The 20,237-nt window shown below is 54.3% G+C and overlaps 1 protein-coding gene and 1 non-coding gene across 2 annotated transcripts in view; both read left to right on the plus strand.

The window, feature by feature from the left end:
* Positions 1 to 15,316, plus strand: part of COL23A1 (collagen type XXIII alpha 1 chain) — a 403,065-nt gene extending 387,749 nt beyond the window's left edge. The window contains exons 13-27 of the mRNA XM_027546798.1: positions 496 to 540; positions 1,949 to 2,026; positions 4,148 to 4,201; positions 4,796 to 4,840; positions 5,656 to 5,745; positions 6,511 to 6,573; positions 6,894 to 6,950; positions 7,202 to 7,228; positions 8,166 to 8,228; positions 8,313 to 8,366; positions 8,549 to 8,575; positions 11,364 to 11,417; positions 11,687 to 11,773; positions 13,694 to 13,732; positions 14,173 to 15,316. Of these exons, the coding sequence (XP_027402599.1) occupies positions 496 to 540; positions 1,949 to 2,026; positions 4,148 to 4,201; positions 4,796 to 4,840; positions 5,656 to 5,745; positions 6,511 to 6,573; positions 6,894 to 6,950; positions 7,202 to 7,228; positions 8,166 to 8,228; positions 8,313 to 8,366; positions 8,549 to 8,575; positions 11,364 to 11,417; positions 11,687 to 11,773; positions 13,694 to 13,732; positions 14,173 to 14,175 (786 nt within the window). The 3' untranslated portion in view covers positions 14,176 to 15,316. The remainder of the gene's footprint in view (positions 1 to 495; positions 541 to 1,948; positions 2,027 to 4,147; positions 4,202 to 4,795; positions 4,841 to 5,655; positions 5,746 to 6,510; positions 6,574 to 6,893; positions 6,951 to 7,201; positions 7,229 to 8,165; positions 8,229 to 8,312; positions 8,367 to 8,548; positions 8,576 to 11,363; positions 11,418 to 11,686; positions 11,774 to 13,693; positions 13,733 to 14,172) is intronic.
* A 4,280-nt stretch (positions 15,317 to 19,596) lies between these two features.
* On the plus strand, positions 19,597 to 19,704 carry LOC113896780. Its single transcript, XR_003512137.1, has one exon. It is a non-coding gene; the product is annotated as a U6 spliceosomal RNA (small nuclear RNA).
* The last annotated feature ends 533 nt before the right edge of the window (positions 19,705 to 20,237 follow it).

The following is a 20,237-nucleotide window of genomic DNA, read 5'->3' on the forward strand; positions in this document are numbered from 1 at the left end:
CAAAGCCTGGAGGCTCCACAGCAGACACCTCTGTTGCAGGGCCAGTCAGGGAGCAAAGGGGCCGCAGGTAGAGAATGGCACAGACAGAGCCCAGGGGCCCAAGGTGACATAATGTGAGCTGCTCTGGTTTCCGAAGGCCCATCCTGGGGGAGACTGGTTTCATCTGCAATCTGCCCTTTTAAGCTGGGAGTCCAGAAGGTCCCTGGCCCAAGGGTCTGGGCCCTGGCAATCAGAGGCTGGCCTGGAGTCAGGTGGCAGGTGGTCTCAAGTAGTGACAAGGCCTTCACCTTGTAGCCTTGGGCCCCTGGGCCTCAGTGGCCCATCTTGTCTACACAACAAGGGGTCAGAGGAAGGCCCCACAGTTCCTCCCTCAACTTGGGAGATGCCAGTCACATCCATTCGGCCCTGTGCTCTTTGGAGAAGAGGCAACTGGAGGGGGCGGGGGAATTTTGGCTTCAGCCATACACACCTGGCTGCAGCCATGTGTCTCCACAGGGGGAGCCCGGCCACCCAGGCACTGATGGAGCCACGGGGCAGCGGGTAAGCAGTCCCCCCACCCCAGCCACACCAGTGAGATCCAGGGACCTCATTCCTTCCTAAGCCCCTGTCCCCCAGACACCCCAGAGGAACAGTGGAGCTCTGAGAACTTGGAGTCTTTTTATTTTAATACTAATATTTCATTAGTGGGTTGGGTTTTTTTTTTTTTTGCTTTTTAATTCTTAATACATGCTTTGGGTAAAATGTTCAATTATGGATGTGAAAAGGAGAGTCCCATCCTCCTCCCTCTTCTCCTCCTCCCCAGGCAAGAGTCTGCCCTCCTAGACTCTTTTCCTTGGCACATTCAACATAGATTTCAATATGTCACGGATGGCATTATCCTGCATGACGTATGGGGGCCTTGCCTTCCGCCCAGCCCCACTTCACAGTTCACCCCTGTCGCCGGAGCACAACCACCGCAACTGGTCCCAGATCTTTTGTGATGAGCCCCTATCAGCACCTTGTTCTTGGCCCTGTGATCTCAAGCAATCACATCCCCACCCCACGCTCCCACAGGCTGCCTCCCTCCTCCAAGACAGAGGTCTAAGCTGGCAGCCTGCTGGTGCGGATGGCCAGGGAATTGGATTAAGCACTGAGCGTGGCAGTTCAGTGTACACCTTCCAGTTCCATAGAGGCCATGACTGTGGAGGCAGCTGGCAAATGAGGCCCTGGCCGGGTCTGTCCTCTGGTGCAGCTGGCCGCAAGCCTGAGCAAAGTGCTCACACCCCCTGCTGCTCTAGCAGAGGAGTCCAGAGGGGAGGGGAGGTTCCGAGGGGAAAGGTGAGGCCAGCAGTAGGGCACACGTCTGTACCTGTGTCGACGAGTGCGTGTGCAGACACATACGTGTGGACGTGTGCGTGGGTGGGTGTGGACTCAGAACCAGGAGTGAAGGGGAGTGTCAGCGCCTGGTGTGTGCAGCCTCCCCCCGAGGTTATTAACTGTGGTTCGAGGGCAGCCTCCAGCTGGCAGGCCTGTAGTTGGCCTGCACAGTGTTTTGGAGGGTTTGAATGTTTTTGTTTGCCAACATTTAAAAATCTGAAGAACTTCACATCAAAGTCAGGCTCTCCATTTTCTCTCAAGGATGAGCCTCAGCGGGCTTCGGTTCTCACATGAAGGTGGATCACAGGCACCTCCTGTGAGGTGGAGGTATTTTCCTCAGTTGGCCCCAGGCCTCCCCTCTCCCTCGTGTAACCCCCTGCCTGGCCCCCAGAATGCTCACTCAGTGAGCCAGGGTGCCAGTTCCTGAGAGAATTCGAGAAGACACCGTGCTGGGGGCCGCCCAGTGTCCAGCTGAGAGAGCTGGCCCACAGGTCACAGGCCTGTGTGCAGCCCCAGTTACTAGGCTCTCGGGGTGAAACAAAAATGCCCACCATGCTCCTCCCTGAAATTCTTCCTCTTCTTCCTGCCTCAGGGTCCCCCGGGCCTCAAGGGTGAACAAGGAGACACAGTGGTAATTGACTACGATGGCAGGATCTTGGACGCCCTTAAGGTAGCGTTCCTGGTGGACCCCTAGCGCTCCTTTCCTGAGGGAATATCCACTCACTTTGCACACTTTTTTACACGAGGGACCAGGGGTAGCTTAACACAGACTTAATACATATTAGGTAACGTCACCAGGTACCTAATACGGAAATCAGTACTATGTGGAGTCCCACACGATGCTGAGAGAGCCACTGTAAATGGGCCCATGTGGCCCTGAGCTCCTCAGAGGCTGAGGCAAAAAAGGGCAGCTCACCCTTGAGAAGAAAGAGGCAGGGCCTCTCGGGGCCTTTCTAGGAACCAGGGGCTGGAAGGCTGATCTCCTAACAACCATTGGGTGAGAAAGAAGAGCGTGGCAAAGCTTGCTCCGGGAGACTCGGGAGTTGTGCGGCCTCAGCCCTGTCCCAATGCTGGGCAAGCCCAGGACCCATCACCAACTGGAGAGAAGGGCTGGGGGCCAGCTGCTCAGAGGCACCGGGAGAGGAGCTGGGGTGGGGAGAGGTGATCCGCAAAGACTGGGTGTCAGCACCGAATCCCACCCCAGCTTCAATTTCAGTTGTCTCCCACAAGCCTCAGGGACGCATAAGCTGATGGTAACGGTGCCCACCCCAGGCCTGCGTGGCGTGGAGTCGTGTGGCATGGCCCAGGGCTGCACCTGTACATGGCTGCTCCAGAGCCGCAAGGAGAAGCCCTGTGGGAGCAGAGAAGCGGGGAGGTGGATTGTGGATGCCAGGCAGGGACGATGACTGGATTTGTTGGGCAGACACAGAGGGGTGAAGTCGAAAAACACATACTGAGGGGCAGGCTAGCTGGGGAATGTTGTGGAAGGTGGAGTCACTCGAGGCAGAGAGGCCACCGGGAAAGCAGGTGCTGGGCCTGAATCTGGAGGAGGGTGGCTGGAATGAAGAAGGGAGTAAGACCAGGGCATCTCAATGGAGGCACCGACAGGAAGGGGCAGGTTGCAAGATATGGAAGCAACCTTAGTGTCCATCAACAGATGAATGGATAAAGATGTGTACACACACACACACACACACAGACACACACATACACACACACACACACACACACACACACACGCACACAGTGGAATACTACTCAGGCATTAAAATGCCATTTGCAGCAGTATGGATGGATTTGGAGAGTATTGTGCCAAGTGAAATAAATCAGACAAAGACAAATACTATATGATATCACTTATATGTGAAATCTAAAAAAATACAACAAACTAGTGAACATAACAACAAAAAAAAATAAGCGGATGCACAGATATGGAGAACAAACTGGTGATGACCAGTGGGGAGAGGGAAGGGAGAAGGGATGATAGGGGTAAGGGGTAAAGAGATACAAGCTATTATGTATAAAATAAGCTACGGGGATATATTGAACAACACAGGGGGAATATAACCAATATTTTATAATAACTATAAACGCGTATATCCTTGGACAGTGATTTGAAGCACTATATTATAGTGATTATAAAAGTATATACTATTGTATGTCATATATAATATTGTATATCAACTATGCCTCAGTCTTTAAAAAGGAGGGGGCAGGTAGGGGAGAGGAGGTGAAGGGAAGAGGCCTGGGGCTTGCTGGACTGGGGGCTGAGTGACAGCAGCCTTTGTGACGGGGCCTGAGCAGGGGTGGGGGCAGGTGGCCTGAGGTGGGCAGGTGGCCTGAGGGAAGCCTGGGCAGGGACGGGAGCTCGGGAGTCAATATACTGTCCCCTCCCCGTGAAACCAAGGGATGCCCGGGAGCAGCGGACAGCACCAGAGGTCACAGGAGAGGCAGAGGCCACAGTGCTGGGCCTCTGCTGGGGATACAGTTTGGGGCTGGCTTTGAGTGCCAGCAGGGGTTGGTTTTACGTTTGCTTCTAGAGGCAGTGCAGAGCTGTCATGGGATTGAGCAGAAGCGTATTGTGATGAAACGTATACTGAGGGCAGAGGGGTAGACACCGTGCTGTCTTACCCGATACCTGGTACCAGCTGCCAGGCCTCCCCCAAAACACAGGCCTGACCTGGCTAGGTGGGGAGGGGGCTATATGGTCTACGGCCTCAAGATGGAGAGGTGGGTGGGCAGTGATGGGGAGGCCCCACCTAAACACTGACCCCTTGACTTTCACACACAGGGTCCTCCTGGGCCACAGGGGCCCCCAGGGCCACCAGGGATCCCCGGAGCCAAGGTCAGTGCAGACGTAACTGTGTGGTCCCCTGGGTCTCTGTCTCCAGGGCCACCTCCAGGGTCTCCTCTCTGCCTCTGCTTCTCTCCTGGCACCTTGGCCTGGCCTCTAGAGTTCAGAGGAGGTGGCCCTGCTCCTTCCTAACCAAGCGGGATGCCTTCTTCCTGGCCCTGGCTTCTCCCTGCGATGCCTCATTCACACATATAATCCATAAATGGGCCCCTCATGATGTTACAAAGTCCTGTAGATTACAGAGCCGTTCCTATGGCCTGTGTGTATCGTTCACACCTGCCCACTTGGCTCAGAAGAAGGAGCCCAAGACTTTAAAATCAGTCAGGATCTGGTCCCAGCCATCATCCCTGGGCTCTGTGGCCAGGACCCTCAGCCTCCACCTACCACAGCCACCGCCGCACCTGTCCACAGGGCTGAGGAAGTGGAGGAGGCACTGCTAGGCACGCAGTGAGCTTCTTCCTGAAGGCCCAACCTCAGGGACCCAACCCAGGGCCAGTGTGCTGGTCAGAGTGGGCAGCCTGGCCACAAATCCCTGCCAGGGGCCAGGGCACCATAACCCCCACCTTGCTGTCTGTTCCCTTCCAGGGCGAACTCGGATTGCCTGGTGCTCCTGGAATCGACGGAGAGAAGGTCTCTGGGCCTTTCAATTCCTTGGTGATGCTGTGCCTGATGCTGTATCAGGCTGAGTGTGTGTGTGTGTGTGTGTGTGTGTGTGTACACGTGTGCGTGCAGAGTTCTAGAAAACAGAACATTTGCTCTGGAGCCAAATCCCAGTTCTGCCCACAGACCTCAGGCAAGCTACTCGCTTTCTGGCAGCCTCGGTTCCTCGGTCCCTCAGTTCCTGAAGATGGTAAAAGGGCTGAGGGCTAAATAACGGCACACGGAACACACTCGAGAGTAGTGCCTGGCATGTAATAGCAAAGAGTCATCTCACTGTCATTATTAGTATCAGTGTAAGTATACACGCATGTGTATGATCCTGCGTAGACACCACAGTGTCCACAGGTATCACTTAACATTCACGGATGTGCCTTTAGCACTGGGTCCCTAGTGTGTGACTCAGAGTGGACGTTATACAATCAGTCGAATGAAGGACTGCAGCAGCTGGTTGGGTGACCGAGGGATGGTTGGTTGTATATGGGGTTGGGGGCCCTCACCATTGGCTCCTGAGATGTGAGCACAGGGTTGGCCCTGACCCCATATGCACCCCTCAGTAGCTACCCATTCCCACTTGCTCTGCCCCCTGCCCCACCCTGCAGCCCTGCTTGCAGTAGGACAGGCGGGGACTGCCCCTTCTGTGTTGCCAGCCAGGCCCCTCTGTTCCTTCATCACTTGGTCTGGAGGAGAAGACCCACAAGGAAGAAGGGAGGGTCTGGCCTGCCTTAGAATAAGCTCTGCATGGGGGGAGGGAAAGTGCCTACTGTATCTTGTTCTGTGATTTTCAGGGTCCCAAAGGACAGAAAGGAGACCCAGGAGAAGCCGGACCAACAGGACCCAAAGGGGAAGCAGGAGAAATGGGCTTGTCAGGCCTCCCGGTAGGTGGCTGGGTAAGCCCCCCTGCTACTTGCCCCATGTGAGGGTCCCAAGGTGAATGCGGGCCCCGCACGGTGGCTGCCAGGGGCTGGGACTCTGCGGTCCTAGTCTCAGCCCAGTCTCAGCCCCAGCCCACTGGGCCTTTGAAGGGAAGCACTGGGATGCCCTGACTCTGAGCCCACACTTCCTCCCCTGCAGACAGACCTACCACTTACATCGAGAGGCCTCCTTAAGGTGAAATAAGGAGGCCCCGCCTAATGGCAGATGACTAGACGGGGAGTTCTGACAGCCCAAGTCTGCATGCTGCTCCATCTCACTGACTCTGGAACCCAGCACAAGTGACCTAACCTCCCTGGGCCTCAGTTTCCTCCGCTCTAAAATGGGAGTGATAACCTCCCCTCCCACAAAGGGACACATGGGCAGGGCTGAGAATAGGGACCCACTGTCATCGCCATTTTAATCATTGCTTTTGTCATGAGTGGCCAGACGCGAAGAGCTGCCACCACATCCATTGTCCATCCATGAGGCTCACTTGGCTAGAGAGCTGGTGCCAGGATTTGAACCCCAGGTCTTTGCTCCTAGAGCCCCTGGCTGCCCCACAGGAAACAACTTATACTGCTGTTAAGATGCTCTCTGAATACCCACTGATTTAGGGAAAGCTACTGAAGATGCACTGCTTGACGGAGGAAGGAAGGGGAGGTGCTGAGCCCCGTGGGTGGCAATTTTGGTGATAGACAGAAAGGGCTCAGGGCCATCCTGTCCCGCAGGGTGCCAACGGCCCCAAGGGAGAGAAGGGAGAGTCTGCATCTGACAAGCTACAGGAGAGCCTGGTAAGGGCACTGCTGACGGTCTCTGCTGGGGGCTGGCTGGGGCCCTGAGCCTTGGGACACAGGGCCACCTGGCCTGACCAAGCTCAGGGCAGTGGGCGGGGGGGGGGGGGGGGGGGGGGGGCGGGGGCGGCGAGCCTCAGGCCATCTTTGAACCCAAAGGCCAGCACTGGGCCTCCCACCCGGCAGTGCCTCTTGGGGGCAGTGTGGAGCGCAGTGCCCAGCACCCAGGGAGTGCTCCTTCAATGTCCGATGAGCTCAAGTGTGGGTAAGTGAGGGGTGGTGGGGCAATGGGCAACTAATCCACCTCTGACCCTTCCTAGGCCCAGATCATAGCAGAGCCAGGGCCCCCAGGCCCTCCTGGTCCCCCAGGCCCCATGGTAAGAAAGTTTGGCTTGAAGCAGCTGGGATGTGGAGAGGGTGATGGGCTTAGGCCCAGAGGACAACAAGGTACCTCAGCGGGGAGGAGACACATCAGGCAAGCCACGCAGAGCCCAAGTCTGGGCTTGGGAAGCCACAGGGCCAATGAGTGGCCTGGAAGCCTTTGTGGCTGCTGCAAGAGGGCCTGGCCAGGAGGTCTAGACCTAGCCTCATGGCCTTTCTAATCTGGGGCTTTCTCCTCCTCCTCCAGGGCCTTCAGGGGATGCAGGGTCCCAAGGTGAGTTCTGAAGCATGGATGGGAACCCCGGCCCCTACTTGCTGCAGGTTCACAGCCTGGTTGGTTCCGCAAATTCTTGCCAGCAGGCAAAGTGAGAGCCCCACAGTCGGCCCCGGACCAGCCCTGCATCTTCCCATGGCCTGGCCATTCCCAAGCCCCTGCCAGCGTCCTCAGAGCTGGTACTCCCCGACCCACACTCAGCCTCTCCGTTCCTTGCCCCCTCCCCTCTTCTCCCCTCAAGCACACATCTGTCTCTCAACTGCCCACAGCCTGGACACAAAGTCCTGGCTTTGGTGTATATTACGTAACGTCATGTTCTCTGCTCTCCAATTAAAACTGTGAGTGTGGTCTGCCCGTGTCCCCTCGCCCAGGGAGGCCAGCTGGCCTCACTGCATCTCCCTCGTTTACCCTGGGGGAGACCACATCTCCGCATCCCCAGCTCAGAGGCCAAGCGGGGCCTCAGAGTCATGGAATCCTAGAGCTGAGTGGGGCCGAATATGTAGCTTGAGCAGATGTGCAGCTTCTGGTTCTGTTTTATTCCGAGGCCTCCCCAGATGATGTTTAGAATAAGCAGCTGCTGTCAGAGATGAGGTCCAAGACGGGGACTCAGAAACCCAGTGGCTGCTCAGCCCTGCCACTTCCTGGCTGTGCAAGTGGGCCTGTCCCTGCCCTTCTCTGTACCTCTGTTTCCTCTTCTGTGAAATGGGTGTGACTATAACCCACCTTCCAGGATTAGTGAAAAAGCCCATGTGTAAGAAAGGATAAAACATGCACACCCACATTCTGATATTTGCACAAGAAGGAAGCCAGGGCTAGGTTGTCAGAGCCTGGAGTCTGTCCCTCTGCCCCGCACACCTCGGTCCCCGGTCAGGCCCCAGGCTTTCCTATTCTGCCATGTGTCTGGCCCCCTTAACTGGTATCTCCCCTTTGCTTCCAGGGCTTGGATGGAGCAAAGGGAGAGAAGGGCTCGTCGGGTGAGAGAGGACCCACCGGCCTGCCTGTGAGTGTCATGAGCCTTGTTCATCCTCAGAGGGGCTAATTTCTGTAATTGTCATGACTCTTGACACATTCCTTTTCCACCCAGGGGCCAGCTGGCCCACCAGGCCTTATTGGGCTGCCAGGAACCAAAGGAGAGAAGGTAACCACCTTCCTTTAATGTCCCCCAACTATGGTATCACTCAGTCCTGGGGGCTCAACCCCTGCGCTTCACTGGTCCCTAGGGCCAGAGTCCAGGTTCTGTGGACAATTCACAGGGCTGTGAATTGTGTTCCCAACACCTCCTTCTCAGCCTCCTCACATCTCCTCTTTGTCTCTTCTCAGGGCAGACCCGGGGAGCCAGGACTAGATGTAAGTAGCTCACCATCCACTGTGGCTGGGTCTCTCCCGTTTGTAACTTTTGCCCTCATGCTGCCCTCTGGATGGCTTGGATGTGTCCCCATTCCCCATGGCTAGACTACAACTGGCTGGTTCCACCCCTGTCCACAGTGCAAACCCAACACACAGCCCAGAGTAGGTGCTTTCTTGATAGATAGATGGGTGGTTGAGTGGATGGTGGATGATGGATACGGTACAAAGGATGGGTGGGTGGAGGGATGGGTAGAGGAAGGATGGGTGGATGGTATGTAAATGAGTGATGGATACAAGCAAAAGATGGATGGTGGATGGATGGATGATAGCTTGACAGATGACGGATGGAGGATGATCGAGGATGGTGAGTGGATCCATTGGAGTAGGGAGGTAGGAAGACCAATGAGGAGCATGTTGCAATATCCTGGTGAGAGATGATAAGGCTTCAGCTATGGCAGTACTGCAGGAAGGAGAAGAGAATTATTAATCCAATGTTGATTGGATCAGGTATCTTTTGGTTGCAAGAGATGGGAAACACAAGTTAAACTGGTTTAAACTGACTCATAACTGAAAACTCCATATGTGTGACACATAGATCCGGGGCTCAAGTATGTCAACACAACCCAACCTCTCACCCTCTCTTGTCTCTTCTTCCTCTTGAATCATTCCAATTTCCACATGGTGATGAGATGGAGCCAAGAACTCCAAACTTGCATCCCTCTAAGTCCAAATCCTGGAGAAAGGCATTTGCCTCACTCGTTACTCTTTGAGAAAAAGTCTCATCAACTCTCATCGGCCCCAGCTGGGCCAATGCTGAAATGTCACTCGGCCATAAGAATGCAGTTCCCTAACTGGCCAGACCTGCTCATAATGCTCCATCCTGGATCTGGGGGTGGAGTTGGTGAATTGTGAAAAGGGAGAGTGGCTCCCAGGAAAATCAGATAGCTATTGCAAGGGAAATGGTGACCAGATGCAGGTAGGCTGCAACGACTCTGGTGCCTACCCTAAACTTCAGGGAGAAAGTGTCACCCTACACACAGGAAGAGGAAGAATTCTAGGCTGAGTTTCTGACTGGAGGGTTCCACTGATGTTCCAGGAGAAGAAGACACTACTGAATCCAGCTCAGGCTGTGGACCCAGAGAGGTAGTGGTGGTGGAGCAGAAGGGACTCTATGCCCCCAATACTGTGGCCACTGTGGTCCAGTGGTTAAGACTTCAATCAGGGGGCAGGGGTTTGATCCTGATCCCTGGTCAGGGAACTAAGATCTCACATGCCATATGGTGAGGCCAAAGTAAAAAGTCAACCCACTCCAATGGGCCCAGCTGAAATGGGGAGTCTGCTTGGAAGCCTTTCCTGACCTCACACCTGGACAGAAGAGCCCCTCTTCCTGGCACGCTATGGTGTCTGGTTCAGATCTCTATCACTATGAGTATTGATCATTATCTTCTGCACCCCACTGCCTGTCACGTTAGACTCTGTACCTTTGTACCTGTGGGGTTCTAACTTATGGAAGCGACTTAGTGATGACACAGGCCTTTGAAAGAAGAACTTATTACTTACAGTTCTCAAGGAAAGGGCGTGCCCCACATGGAACCACATGGAGACGCAGTAGGTTTGGTTGGCAGGCAGAAAGGAGTGGGGGAGAAACCTAGGGCAGGGATTTTACTGGCATTTCTCTGGGGAAAGTGAGGCAGAGCAGAGTCAACAGTCTAGGATTGGCTAGTTTGAAGAATCCTGGCAGGCTTTGGGCTCTAAGCATGGTCTCTAGTTGCCTGCTACCTGGCCCTGGGATGATTTGGGGCAGGGAAAATATTGACTTGGTGTGTGAGTTAGATAGAGGAGGTTGTTCCAGGATTGGTTGGTTTACATATGAAAGGCATGCTCCCTACCTAGCTCTTTGCTATATCTAAGGGTTGGCTACCTCTAGGAGAGGCAGCCTCTCCCCAGCCAGCAAGATTTTGATGATATCAATACATCAGAAGATACAGAGAATAAACAGCATAATAAATATAAGAGTGTGCATACTAAGTCACTTCAGTCGTGTCTGACTATTTGCAACCCCAGGGACTACAGCCCACCAGGCTCCTCTGTCCATGGGCTTCTCTAGGCAAGCATACTGGAATAGGTTGCCATGCCCTTCTCCAGGGGATCTTCCCAACCCAGGGATCGAACCCATGTCTCTTATGTCTCCTGTGTTAGCAGACGGGTTCTTTACCACTAGTGCCACCTAAGAGGGAATTCAGCAAATCTGGTTTTCTGCCCTCAGCATTCAGCCCAAAGCCCAATTCCTAGTGGATGCTTACAAATGTTGACTGGGAAGATGGACAGATGAACAAATGGATGGATGGGTAGGTGGGTACATAAGAGTTTCAGCCAAGCGCAGAGAACAGAGAGCATCATTTCTTGGTCTGCTGAAGACGGTGATATAACTTCCATGGGTTTGCTATGTCTCAGCCCCCAGCCGAGCCTGGGCCAGTGTCTGCTGCACCTGACTTGACATGAGACAAAGCTCTTTGCTAGCAGTTCTGCCTGAGGGCTTCCACCCAGAAACAGCAGTGGTGTTCTACTTTGGAGGAAGCCGTGCCAGTGTCCTGAATGCAGGCTTTTCTCTGCATCATCCTCATACCCAGCATCTGTGTCCCCTAGAAGCCAGGGATGGTCCAGCTTATAACATGGATATGTGCGGAGGGAAGGGGCAGAGGTGGGTGGGAGAGGTAGAGAGATGAAGAGATAACCAGAGCACACCTCAAACTTCATTGTCAGGTTTAACCTTTAATCTTTTTGACAGGGTTTCCCTGGACCTCGAGGAGAAAAAGGAGACCGGAGCGAGCGTGGAGAGAAGGTGGGGAAGGTGGAGAGAACGTGAAGGGTAGGAGGAGAGAAGGAGGGAGGCAAGCAAAGAGAAGGAGGGAGCAGGTGGAGAGGAAAGGACATGGGGGTCAGGAAGAAAGCAGAGAGAAGGCGGGGTGGGTGTGGGGAGGAAGGCTGCAGAGGGTGGTCTGTGGGCAGCAGGGCAGGGGGCTGCCGGCCCCAGGCCCATCTCTGTGAGGGACATTGGAGGCGCCCTGGGCCTGGCAGCCACCATCACACCCCATCTTCCTTCTTGCCCAGGGGGATCGCGGTGTCCCGGGTCGGAAAGGAATGAAAGGCCAGAAGGGCGAGCCGGGACCCCCAGGCCTGGACCAGCCGTGTCCTGTGGTATGTGTTGGTGAGACAAGGGAGCCCAAACCCAAGTCTTTGCAGCCCTCAGAGCTCAGTTGCAAGTCCCAGAGGCCCCAGGTGCCCTGCCCTGGGGTGTCCACACTGCTGGGGTTACCCTCTAATCTCTACCATCACCAAGGCTCCTCTCACTCTGGTCATAACCCCTCCATGGGCAAGGCCCAGGGACCCACTCCGTCTAGAAGATGGAAGCCCGGTCAGGGACGGAGTCTGTTTGTTCCTCTACTCAGCTTCTTTGGACCTAAAAGGAGACGGAACCACCCTTACCTCTCTGAGGGTCTGTCCTGTCCCAGAGGAGGCTTTTGCTGGTCTGCATAGCTGCACATTCACCCCTTGCATCTCCTCCGCGTGTCCCAAAGCCCTTTCCCCTCACAGCCTTTCTCCTTTCCTGCTTTTTTACCACAGCTTCTTGTGGCCCACCAGACAGACCTGATACCTGAAATAACCAAAGTTCAGTCCTCTCCTTCTAGAAGGCAGGGAAGGTTTACATGTCAAACTCTTCCAGTGGAACTCAGAAAAGACAGGAAAAATAACTGAGTTTCCATATTGAAACTCACCAGTTACTCACATCCCCCCATCTCTGCCAGGGCTGTGGTGGGGGAGAAACCATGTTGTGTATCCCCTTCCAGAGGGGCAGGGCCAGGGACCCCAAAGTCCAATCTTCTGACGTCAAATGGGTCACTTAGCCCTCTGCTCCTTAGTCTCCTTATCCATGCAACAGGGGTTCTAATCCCTACCTCCAGATGGCTTGGAGGAGGCAATGGGAAAAAACAGGAAGAGCAGCGGGGAGGCAAGCATGCACTAAAAGGACCAGGGACAGCAGGGGGACAGGGTGGCCCGGCCCCAAGCCCCAGGCCCTGCTCAAGACTTCCCTCCAAGTCATCAAGCCTTTGTCTCTGAAACAGGAGAATCTTAGATGCAGAGGCAGGCGAGGGGCGCCAGGGTCCAGGGGCCTGGCCAGGGGCGGTGGACCCTGCCCTGCGGTATGCAGCCTGGCCTGCTGTGTGCTGTGTGCTCTGCTGTGCTGGGCGTTCTGTGCTGCCTGTGCCCGCTGCCCTGCCCTGCCTTCCCTTCCATTCTGTCCCTCCTCCCCACTTCCCCTTGGGCCCCAGCCTCAGCCCCCAGGGGTGCATGAGAGTGCTGGGGGTGGGGGGCACGCTCCCCCGTGTCCATGGTCTTGCTGTGTGCTTCAGAACAGAGTGAAGTGTCATCCACTATCGCATCCACCAGGGACGCTAGGCTGACTGGCGGGTCAGCCTTGGTCCATCACCAGCTCCCCACCACCAGGCCGCCTGAGGAAACCCACCTCCCTGCTTGTGTCTGATGGCTCCAGACTATCCCCACTCCAACCCCATCACACACACACACCTCCCCACCCTGGCCCAGTGTCCACACTGACCTCAGCCCATCCTGTCTGCTACTCAGATCCAAACACAGGGACCAGGACAGGCCAAAAGGGAATCCCATTTCCTGGACTGTCCTTCAGATATTCTTGGACATGTGTCTGAAAGCTCTCAAGACCACAGGGTGAGCTACCAGAACCTTCACCACAGCTGCCAGACAGAAAGACACACAGGTGCTCGGTGGGACCAGGGCCAGGCCTGCTCCTGGCCTGGGGATGTCTAGCACAATGCCCTATACTCCGTGGTGTCCTGGTTCCGCCCACAGCTACTCGTGTCCCAGCAAAGCCCATGGGGGCATGCTTAGAACAAGCACCGAGGGCGGCTGTCGTGTTCCATGACCTGACTACCCGGGTGGACAGGGCAGGCATTCAGGCCCTGGCCTCAGGTGGCAGCTCCCTGGGCTGCAGCTAGCTCCTCCTGGGGCAGGAGTGTGTGGAGCACAGGGAGCTGCTGACCAGCCCTGCCTCCTTGTCACTGAAACCTTCTTCCTTTCCAGGGCCCCGATGGACTGCCTGTGCCTGGCTGCTGGCATAAGGTAACTTTCAGGGAAGAGTCTCCAAGGCAGGCTAGGAGGAGTGGGAGAGCCAAGGGAACCCTGGGGCTGAGTGCCTGCCGCTCCCTACATCGTGATGGAACAGCCAGGTCTCCCCAAGTAACCCTAGATTTGACTCTCCCATCGTGTGGCCCAAGACCCAGGGCTGTGATCCTGGTTGTGAGCAAACCACCCTCTTGGTCATACAGGGCTCACTCAAGCCCTGGCCCAGCCAGGGCAAAGCTATCAGCCCGTGAGACTTTGTTCATACTGTCCCTCCCCCACCCCAAGAGAGGGTGGAATTCAGGAGGTTAGGATGAGAGGATTGGGGGGCCATACCTCTGCCCGAGGAAATAGGCAGGACAGGGATACCCAGATCAGAAACAGGGCTTCTGGGCCCCCCCAGTTCCCTCCTCACCTTCAGTCTTTCCCTCCTTTTCTAGTGATCCTGAGCACGCAGTTCACAACCTGTATAGATCCATGTGGACATTTTTAATTTTTGTGAAAACAAAACAGTAATATATTGATCTATTTTCACGGGATGCAACACCAATACTTGTGGCCTTTTAACATCAGAGAGTGTGCCCAGCCCAGCCCCAGGACAATCAGTGTGTGAAGCTGGCAGGAAAGCGGACAGGCCCCCTGGGGGCACTGTGTACCTGCAGGGCTCCCTCGGGGCTTGGCTTTCCAGGAAGGAGATGAAAGTAACTTGCCTGGCTCAGGAGAGGCTGCAGAGAGGCCAGGTTGGGCTTTCGGTCACCTGAGAGCAGAAACTCCGGCTGCTCCACTGCCCTGCAAGAGCCTGCCCTCTGAAGCTCTGGAGCTCCGGGCCATGCCATCCACGAAGGCTTGTGGCATGAATAGCAAACACAACTGATCTTGGCCTCTCTGGCCTCTGCACTCAGCCACAGCCAGCTACCCACCGCTCTGGGTCCCCTTGGGCCCTGGGTTCACCAGGGCAGGATGGGACTTCCACCCAGCACTCATAGCTGGAGCTGTGGGAAGCAAGCTAAGCAGGCAGAGATCCCATCGAGTGCTGTAGGCCTCAGGAACCAGCCTGCCTGCTGTGAAAACCAGTGTCCTCTGGCCAGGAGTGAAGGCCAGGCTCTGTGATCACTACCACGTGGACCCAGCAGCAGGGAGCCCTGTGAGCCTCGAGCGTGGAGGTCCCAGGCTGGAATGTCTGTTTCCTGCTTTTCACCACACCCCCACCACATGAGGGACGTGATGGGACTGCCAGCCTGAGGAGATGGACCGCCAGCTCAGAGTTTGGGCCTCGATGGCCCCAAGTCTCCCCACCCAGGGGAACTCTGGCCAGCCTCCCAAAAATGAGTCCTCTGAGGGAGCTATGCAAATGAAAAGAGCCTCGGGGCTGCTTCCATGCCTGTCTGAGTAGGTGGCCTGTGCCCTCAGCCAATGATGCTCTGAGAAGAGGTTCCCCGCTTCTGACAAGGGGCCCCAGCCACCAGCTCCAGACCAACTACTTGCCTCCCCTCTCTGTGTAGATGGATATTGTTGTGTGTAATAAATCACAAATGCGGGTCTGGGTTTGTCTGTACTTGCAGACTGGCCCTAGGCCCATCCCTAGGTGAGGTTTCAGCTTGGTCATTGCTGTGTGGGGAGGGATAAGAGAACTCTCCCTGGGCCAGAGCCACCTCCAGAAACCAGAATAAGTATTTCAGGCTCAAGGCAAAGATGAGGTTTGGAGTCAGGGAAACACAGACTCAAGGCCTAGCCCAGCTAACATACCAGCTGAGCCCTCTGTCCAGTCACCCATGCCACTGAGCCCCTGTGTGTTCTCTGATCTGATGAGCCATGACTACTGCATAACAAATCACCCCAAAATCTGTTGCCTTAAGACAATGATCCTTGGGAATTACCTGGTGGTCCAGTGGTGAGGACTTGGCACTTTCACTGCTGGGGCTTGGGTTCAATTCCTGGTTGGGGATCTAAGATCCTGTAAGTCACGTGGCATGGCCAAAAACAAACAAACAAACCAGAAAAAAAAAAAAAAAAAAAGATCCTTTCTATTTCTGTCTTATAGTTCTGGGAGTAATGGGCTCAGTTCAGTGGCTGTCACTCAAGCTTTCCCACATCCAGCAGTTGATGTTGCCTGGCCTCTGATGGCCAGCACACCTCTCTGTGTGGTCTGGGCTTCCTCACCATAAGGCTGTTGGATTCCCAGGGTGAATGTCCCAGGTGGGCCAGATGGAATCTGTGTCACCTTTTACAACCAAGCCTCAGAACTCATATGGTATTACTTCCTACCAGAATTAGAGGTTCACCCTAACTCAAGGGAAAATTGTCCATGACTTCACTTTCACTTTTCACTTTCCTGCATTGGAGAAGGAAATGGCAACCCACTCCGGTATCCTTGCCTGGAGAATCCCAGGGACGGGGTAGCCTGGTGGGCTGCCATCTATGTGGTCGCACTGAGTCGGACACGACTGAAGCGACTTAGCAGCAGCAGCAGCATATTTTAAATGTGGGATAGGAGATCTTGTTTCAGCCATCTTAGAAAATTCTACATCCCAGTTGATCCTTAATCCTGAGAGAGGGGACCAGCAAGTGTGCCCATTTCTCAGGTGGCAAAACCAGGCACATGACGGGGCCTGCCGTGATGGTATCCCAGCCTTCTCCGTCCAAGAACTGAGGCCTAAGGAGGCCATAGTATGAGCAGTACCCCCAGGCCCCACCATGTGGCCTTCTAACTAACAAAACAGGTCCAGCCACATGCTGGCTCAGGAGAAGGAGCAGGTCGAATCTCTGCCCCTTTTCCCCTCCGTTGCTGGGAATAAATGGCAGGCCATGCTGCTCAGCCAGTCGTGTGGGCCACTAGGGAAGTCAGTAACATGAAAATGAAGGAAAACACAGGGGGTCTGTGATAACTGGCGGAGACCACTGGACATCCAGGCGTCCTTTGGAGCTCCAGCATCACTGCACACGTCCCGTCAGTCATCACTCCAGTATTCTTGGGCTTCCCTGGTGACTCAGACGGTAAAAAAATCCGCCTGCAATGCAGGAGACCTGGGTTTGATCCCTGGATTGGGAAGATCCCCTGGAGGAGAACATGGCAACCCACTCCAGTATTCTTTCCTGGAGAATCCCCATGGACAGAGAAGCCTGGCTGGCTACAGTCCATGGGTCGCAAAGAGTTGGACACGACTAAGAGATTAAACACAGCACAGCACACCACCCAGGTAACTCACTGGATCCCCTCACCAACCTGTAAAGGGCGTATGTGGTTGGTATCATTATTTCTGCCTTACATGTGGGGAAAGTGGGGTTCCAAGGAGTTAGTCCCCTGCCCAGGGATGCACAGTCAGGACATGGTAGCAGGCTTGGGGCATCAAACTGAGGTTCTTGGATGTCCTCCAGTTTGTCTTTCCAAAATTATTTGGCAGAGCATGGAGTCTATGGGGAGCACTGTGATGCTGGATGGGCAGAACCTCATGAGGGTAGAAGCCACATGTTCCTCCTTCCCGAGATACCTGGGTGTGGGGGTTGGGGTGGGGGAGAGGAAGGGGTCTTTCCTGCTCCTTTGGCCGGGACAGGGCCATTCATGGTCCATTGCTGCCCTCTTCTGGCCTTGTGCTGTATATTCTCAGGTTTTGCAAACTTCAAAATTGAGAGTCTGCAGAGTCCTCAAGAGCTTGGGGTAGGGGCAACAGACTATGCAAGAGTGATTGACTTGCTGCGGTCCCAGCAGAGACACGGGGAGCACCCTGCCTCAAAACTGAGCCTTCAAGCCTGGGGACCTCGTGTTCCCCTGCCAAGAAGGGCAGCTGTGCCTCAAACTACCCCTTCCAGAAGCGAAAGAACACATTTTTGGAGCCCCACTGTGTGCCATAGCATGTAAACTAGTCACAAAGATGACTTCCCCCTTTTGCAGATGAAGCTGAGGCCAGAGAGGAGTGGGCTTACTCCGGTCTCCGTCCTCCTGATCCCTAGAATACTACTGGAAATGCATGGTTTGCTTTTGGTTACCACAATGATTAGGGGACACTCCTGGCATTAGTGGATAGGGCCAGGCACATCAAACATCTGATATGCATGGGACAGTCCTGCCCAGTGATGAACCATCTCAGTGAGAATGCCAATGCTGCCTGCGTTGAGAAACAACATGCCCTAGCTTCAAATCTTGACTCAGCTACTTCCTCTCTTCCCCTGCCCCACTGACCTCCAATGCCACCTCAAAGGTCGGACATGAGAGAATGGACACAGGAGTGCTTAGCATGGAGCCAGAGGAAGAAAAGAGTGGGCTTTTCTGAGCAGGAAGAGGGGAGGCTTCCTGGTGTTGTCCTGCCCCTCTTGTAGATACTTTCAGCCCAGAAAATGGCCAATCCTGGTCTGACTTCCACCCTCCTGACTCTGGACATCCCAGGAGTGGGTGAGATGTGAGCTGGGCCTGACTGTGGCCTTCTCACCCTCTACCTCAAAGCTGGAAAAGTTCCTGAGGTAACCTGACTTCTCTGAGCTGTCCTGAGTCACAAGACAGGCTTATGTTTGGGCTCAAGACAGGGCCAAAGATAGGCCCCTCACAGGACTCTCAGACTCCCTCTGCCACACAAACACATACACACTAGGACACACCTGCCTACCTGCTAAGTTGCTTCAGTCGTGTCTCTGCGACCCCATGGACTGTAGCCCACCAGGCTCCTCTGTCCATGGGACTCTCCAGGGAAGAACACTGGAGTAGGTTGTCATGCCCTCTTCCAGGGAAATCTTCCCGACCCAGGGATCGAACCCACTTCTTTTATGTCTCCTGTATCAGCAGGTGGGTTCTTTACCACTAGCACCACCTGGGAAATCCACAAGCATACCCATTACATATACAAAGCTGGAATTGCACGATGTACAGACAGCTATGGGTCTCTCTACCAAGGAAGAGGATCAGATCCATTGAGAAAATCAGTGACCACATTTCACATGCAGGGAAGGGGGCTTGGCCCTCAGAAAAAAACTACAGGCCAGAAGCAAACTTTCTTGGTTAATTTGTGAGGAATTTTTTTTCAAGAATCATACCTAAAGTTTTATTCAGCTTTACATTTAAAAGTAAGAAACTTCATTCTGTGTGTGAAGATGAAAAAGTTCTGGAGATGGATGGTGGTATTGGACACACCTGAGTGTATGCCGTTAACGCCCTTGAACTTGTACACTTAAAAATGTTAAAATGGGGACTTCCTGGTGGCCCAATGGTTAGAATCCACCTTCCACCACAAGAGATGTGGGTTAGATCCCTGGTGGGAGAGCTAAGATCCTGCATGCCACAGGGCAACTAAGCCCTCACGCCTCAACTAGAGAGCCTGCGTGCTGCAACTAAGACCCGACACAGCCAAAAATAAAATATTTTTTAAATGTTAAAATGGTAAATTTTGTTATGTGTATATGTTACCACAATAAAGAAACTCCAAATATTCTTTAATAAACGCCTTAAGTGGGAATTCCTTGGCAGTCCAGTGATTAGGACTCAGAGCTTCCACTGCCAGGACCCAAGTTCAATCTCTGGTTGGGGAACTAAGATCCCACAAGCTGCACAGTTCAGCCAAAAAAAAAAAAAAAAAGCCTTAAGTCTGGGAGAAGAGATGAAGAAATCAGAAATGAGGGGGTGAAGCAGAGGGCTGAGACTCATGAAGAGGTGACAAGAAGGACAGCAGGAGTCTCCCCTTTCTCCAGCCTGCTCAGGCCACCAAGCTCAGGCTGCAGCCTCCCGCCCTGGTTCTAGTGTTCACCAGGGCAGAAAGTTCCAGGAGGGGCTCTCTCTCTGTATGCTGCTTTCCAGTCCCTTAGGGGCGTTCTCCTCTCACTCCCTGGAGTTGGGAGTCCAGTCTTGGCTTCACTCTTGCTATGTGTTTAAGAACAAGCCGGTGCTCGCTTCGGCAGCACATATACTAAAAACTGGAACGAAACAGAGAAGATTAGCATGGCCCCTGCGCAAGGATGACATGCAAATTCGTGAAGCGTTCCATATTTTTACGTGTATACCTGTGGCGGATTCATGTTGATATATGGCAAAACCAATACAATATTGTAAAGCTAAAAAATAAAATAATTATTGATATTAAAAAAAAAAAAAAAACAAGCCTTTTCCCTGTCTGAGCCTCCGTCTCCTGGCAGTGGATAAGGCTCAGGAGACCTTCTACCTCTCTTCCTAAACACTGTAAGATTCTCATAGTGGTTCTATAGCTCGGGTTCACCCTGCGTGCATTCCAGCAGGAGTCCCAGAGGTCACGCCCAGGACCTCCTCAGCAAGTCCCAGCAAGTGGCCTTGCGCTCTCCTTCTGCCCTTTCTGCTGCTCCTTCACAGGACTGTGCAGTGGTGCTCTTTCCGCTGCTCATGGACTTCCCCTGCCTTGAGACCCGAACTATGCCGGGTGCCTGCCACACGTTCCCAGGGAAAGCTTACGGCGCATCCCATTTTACGCTCGGGGAGGGGGGGGCGCGGGGGGGAAGGCAACTCAGGGACTGAGCCTGAGGCTCCAGGTGAAGCCTCCCGAAGCTCAGAGCC

This window comes from Bos indicus x Bos taurus, chromosome 7 (genome assembly GCF_003369695.1).
Source record: "Bos indicus x Bos taurus breed Angus x Brahman F1 hybrid chromosome 7, Bos_hybrid_MaternalHap_v2.0, whole genome shotgun sequence".
Lineage (NCBI taxonomy): Eukaryota > Metazoa > Chordata > Mammalia > Artiodactyla > Bovidae > Bos > Bos indicus x Bos taurus.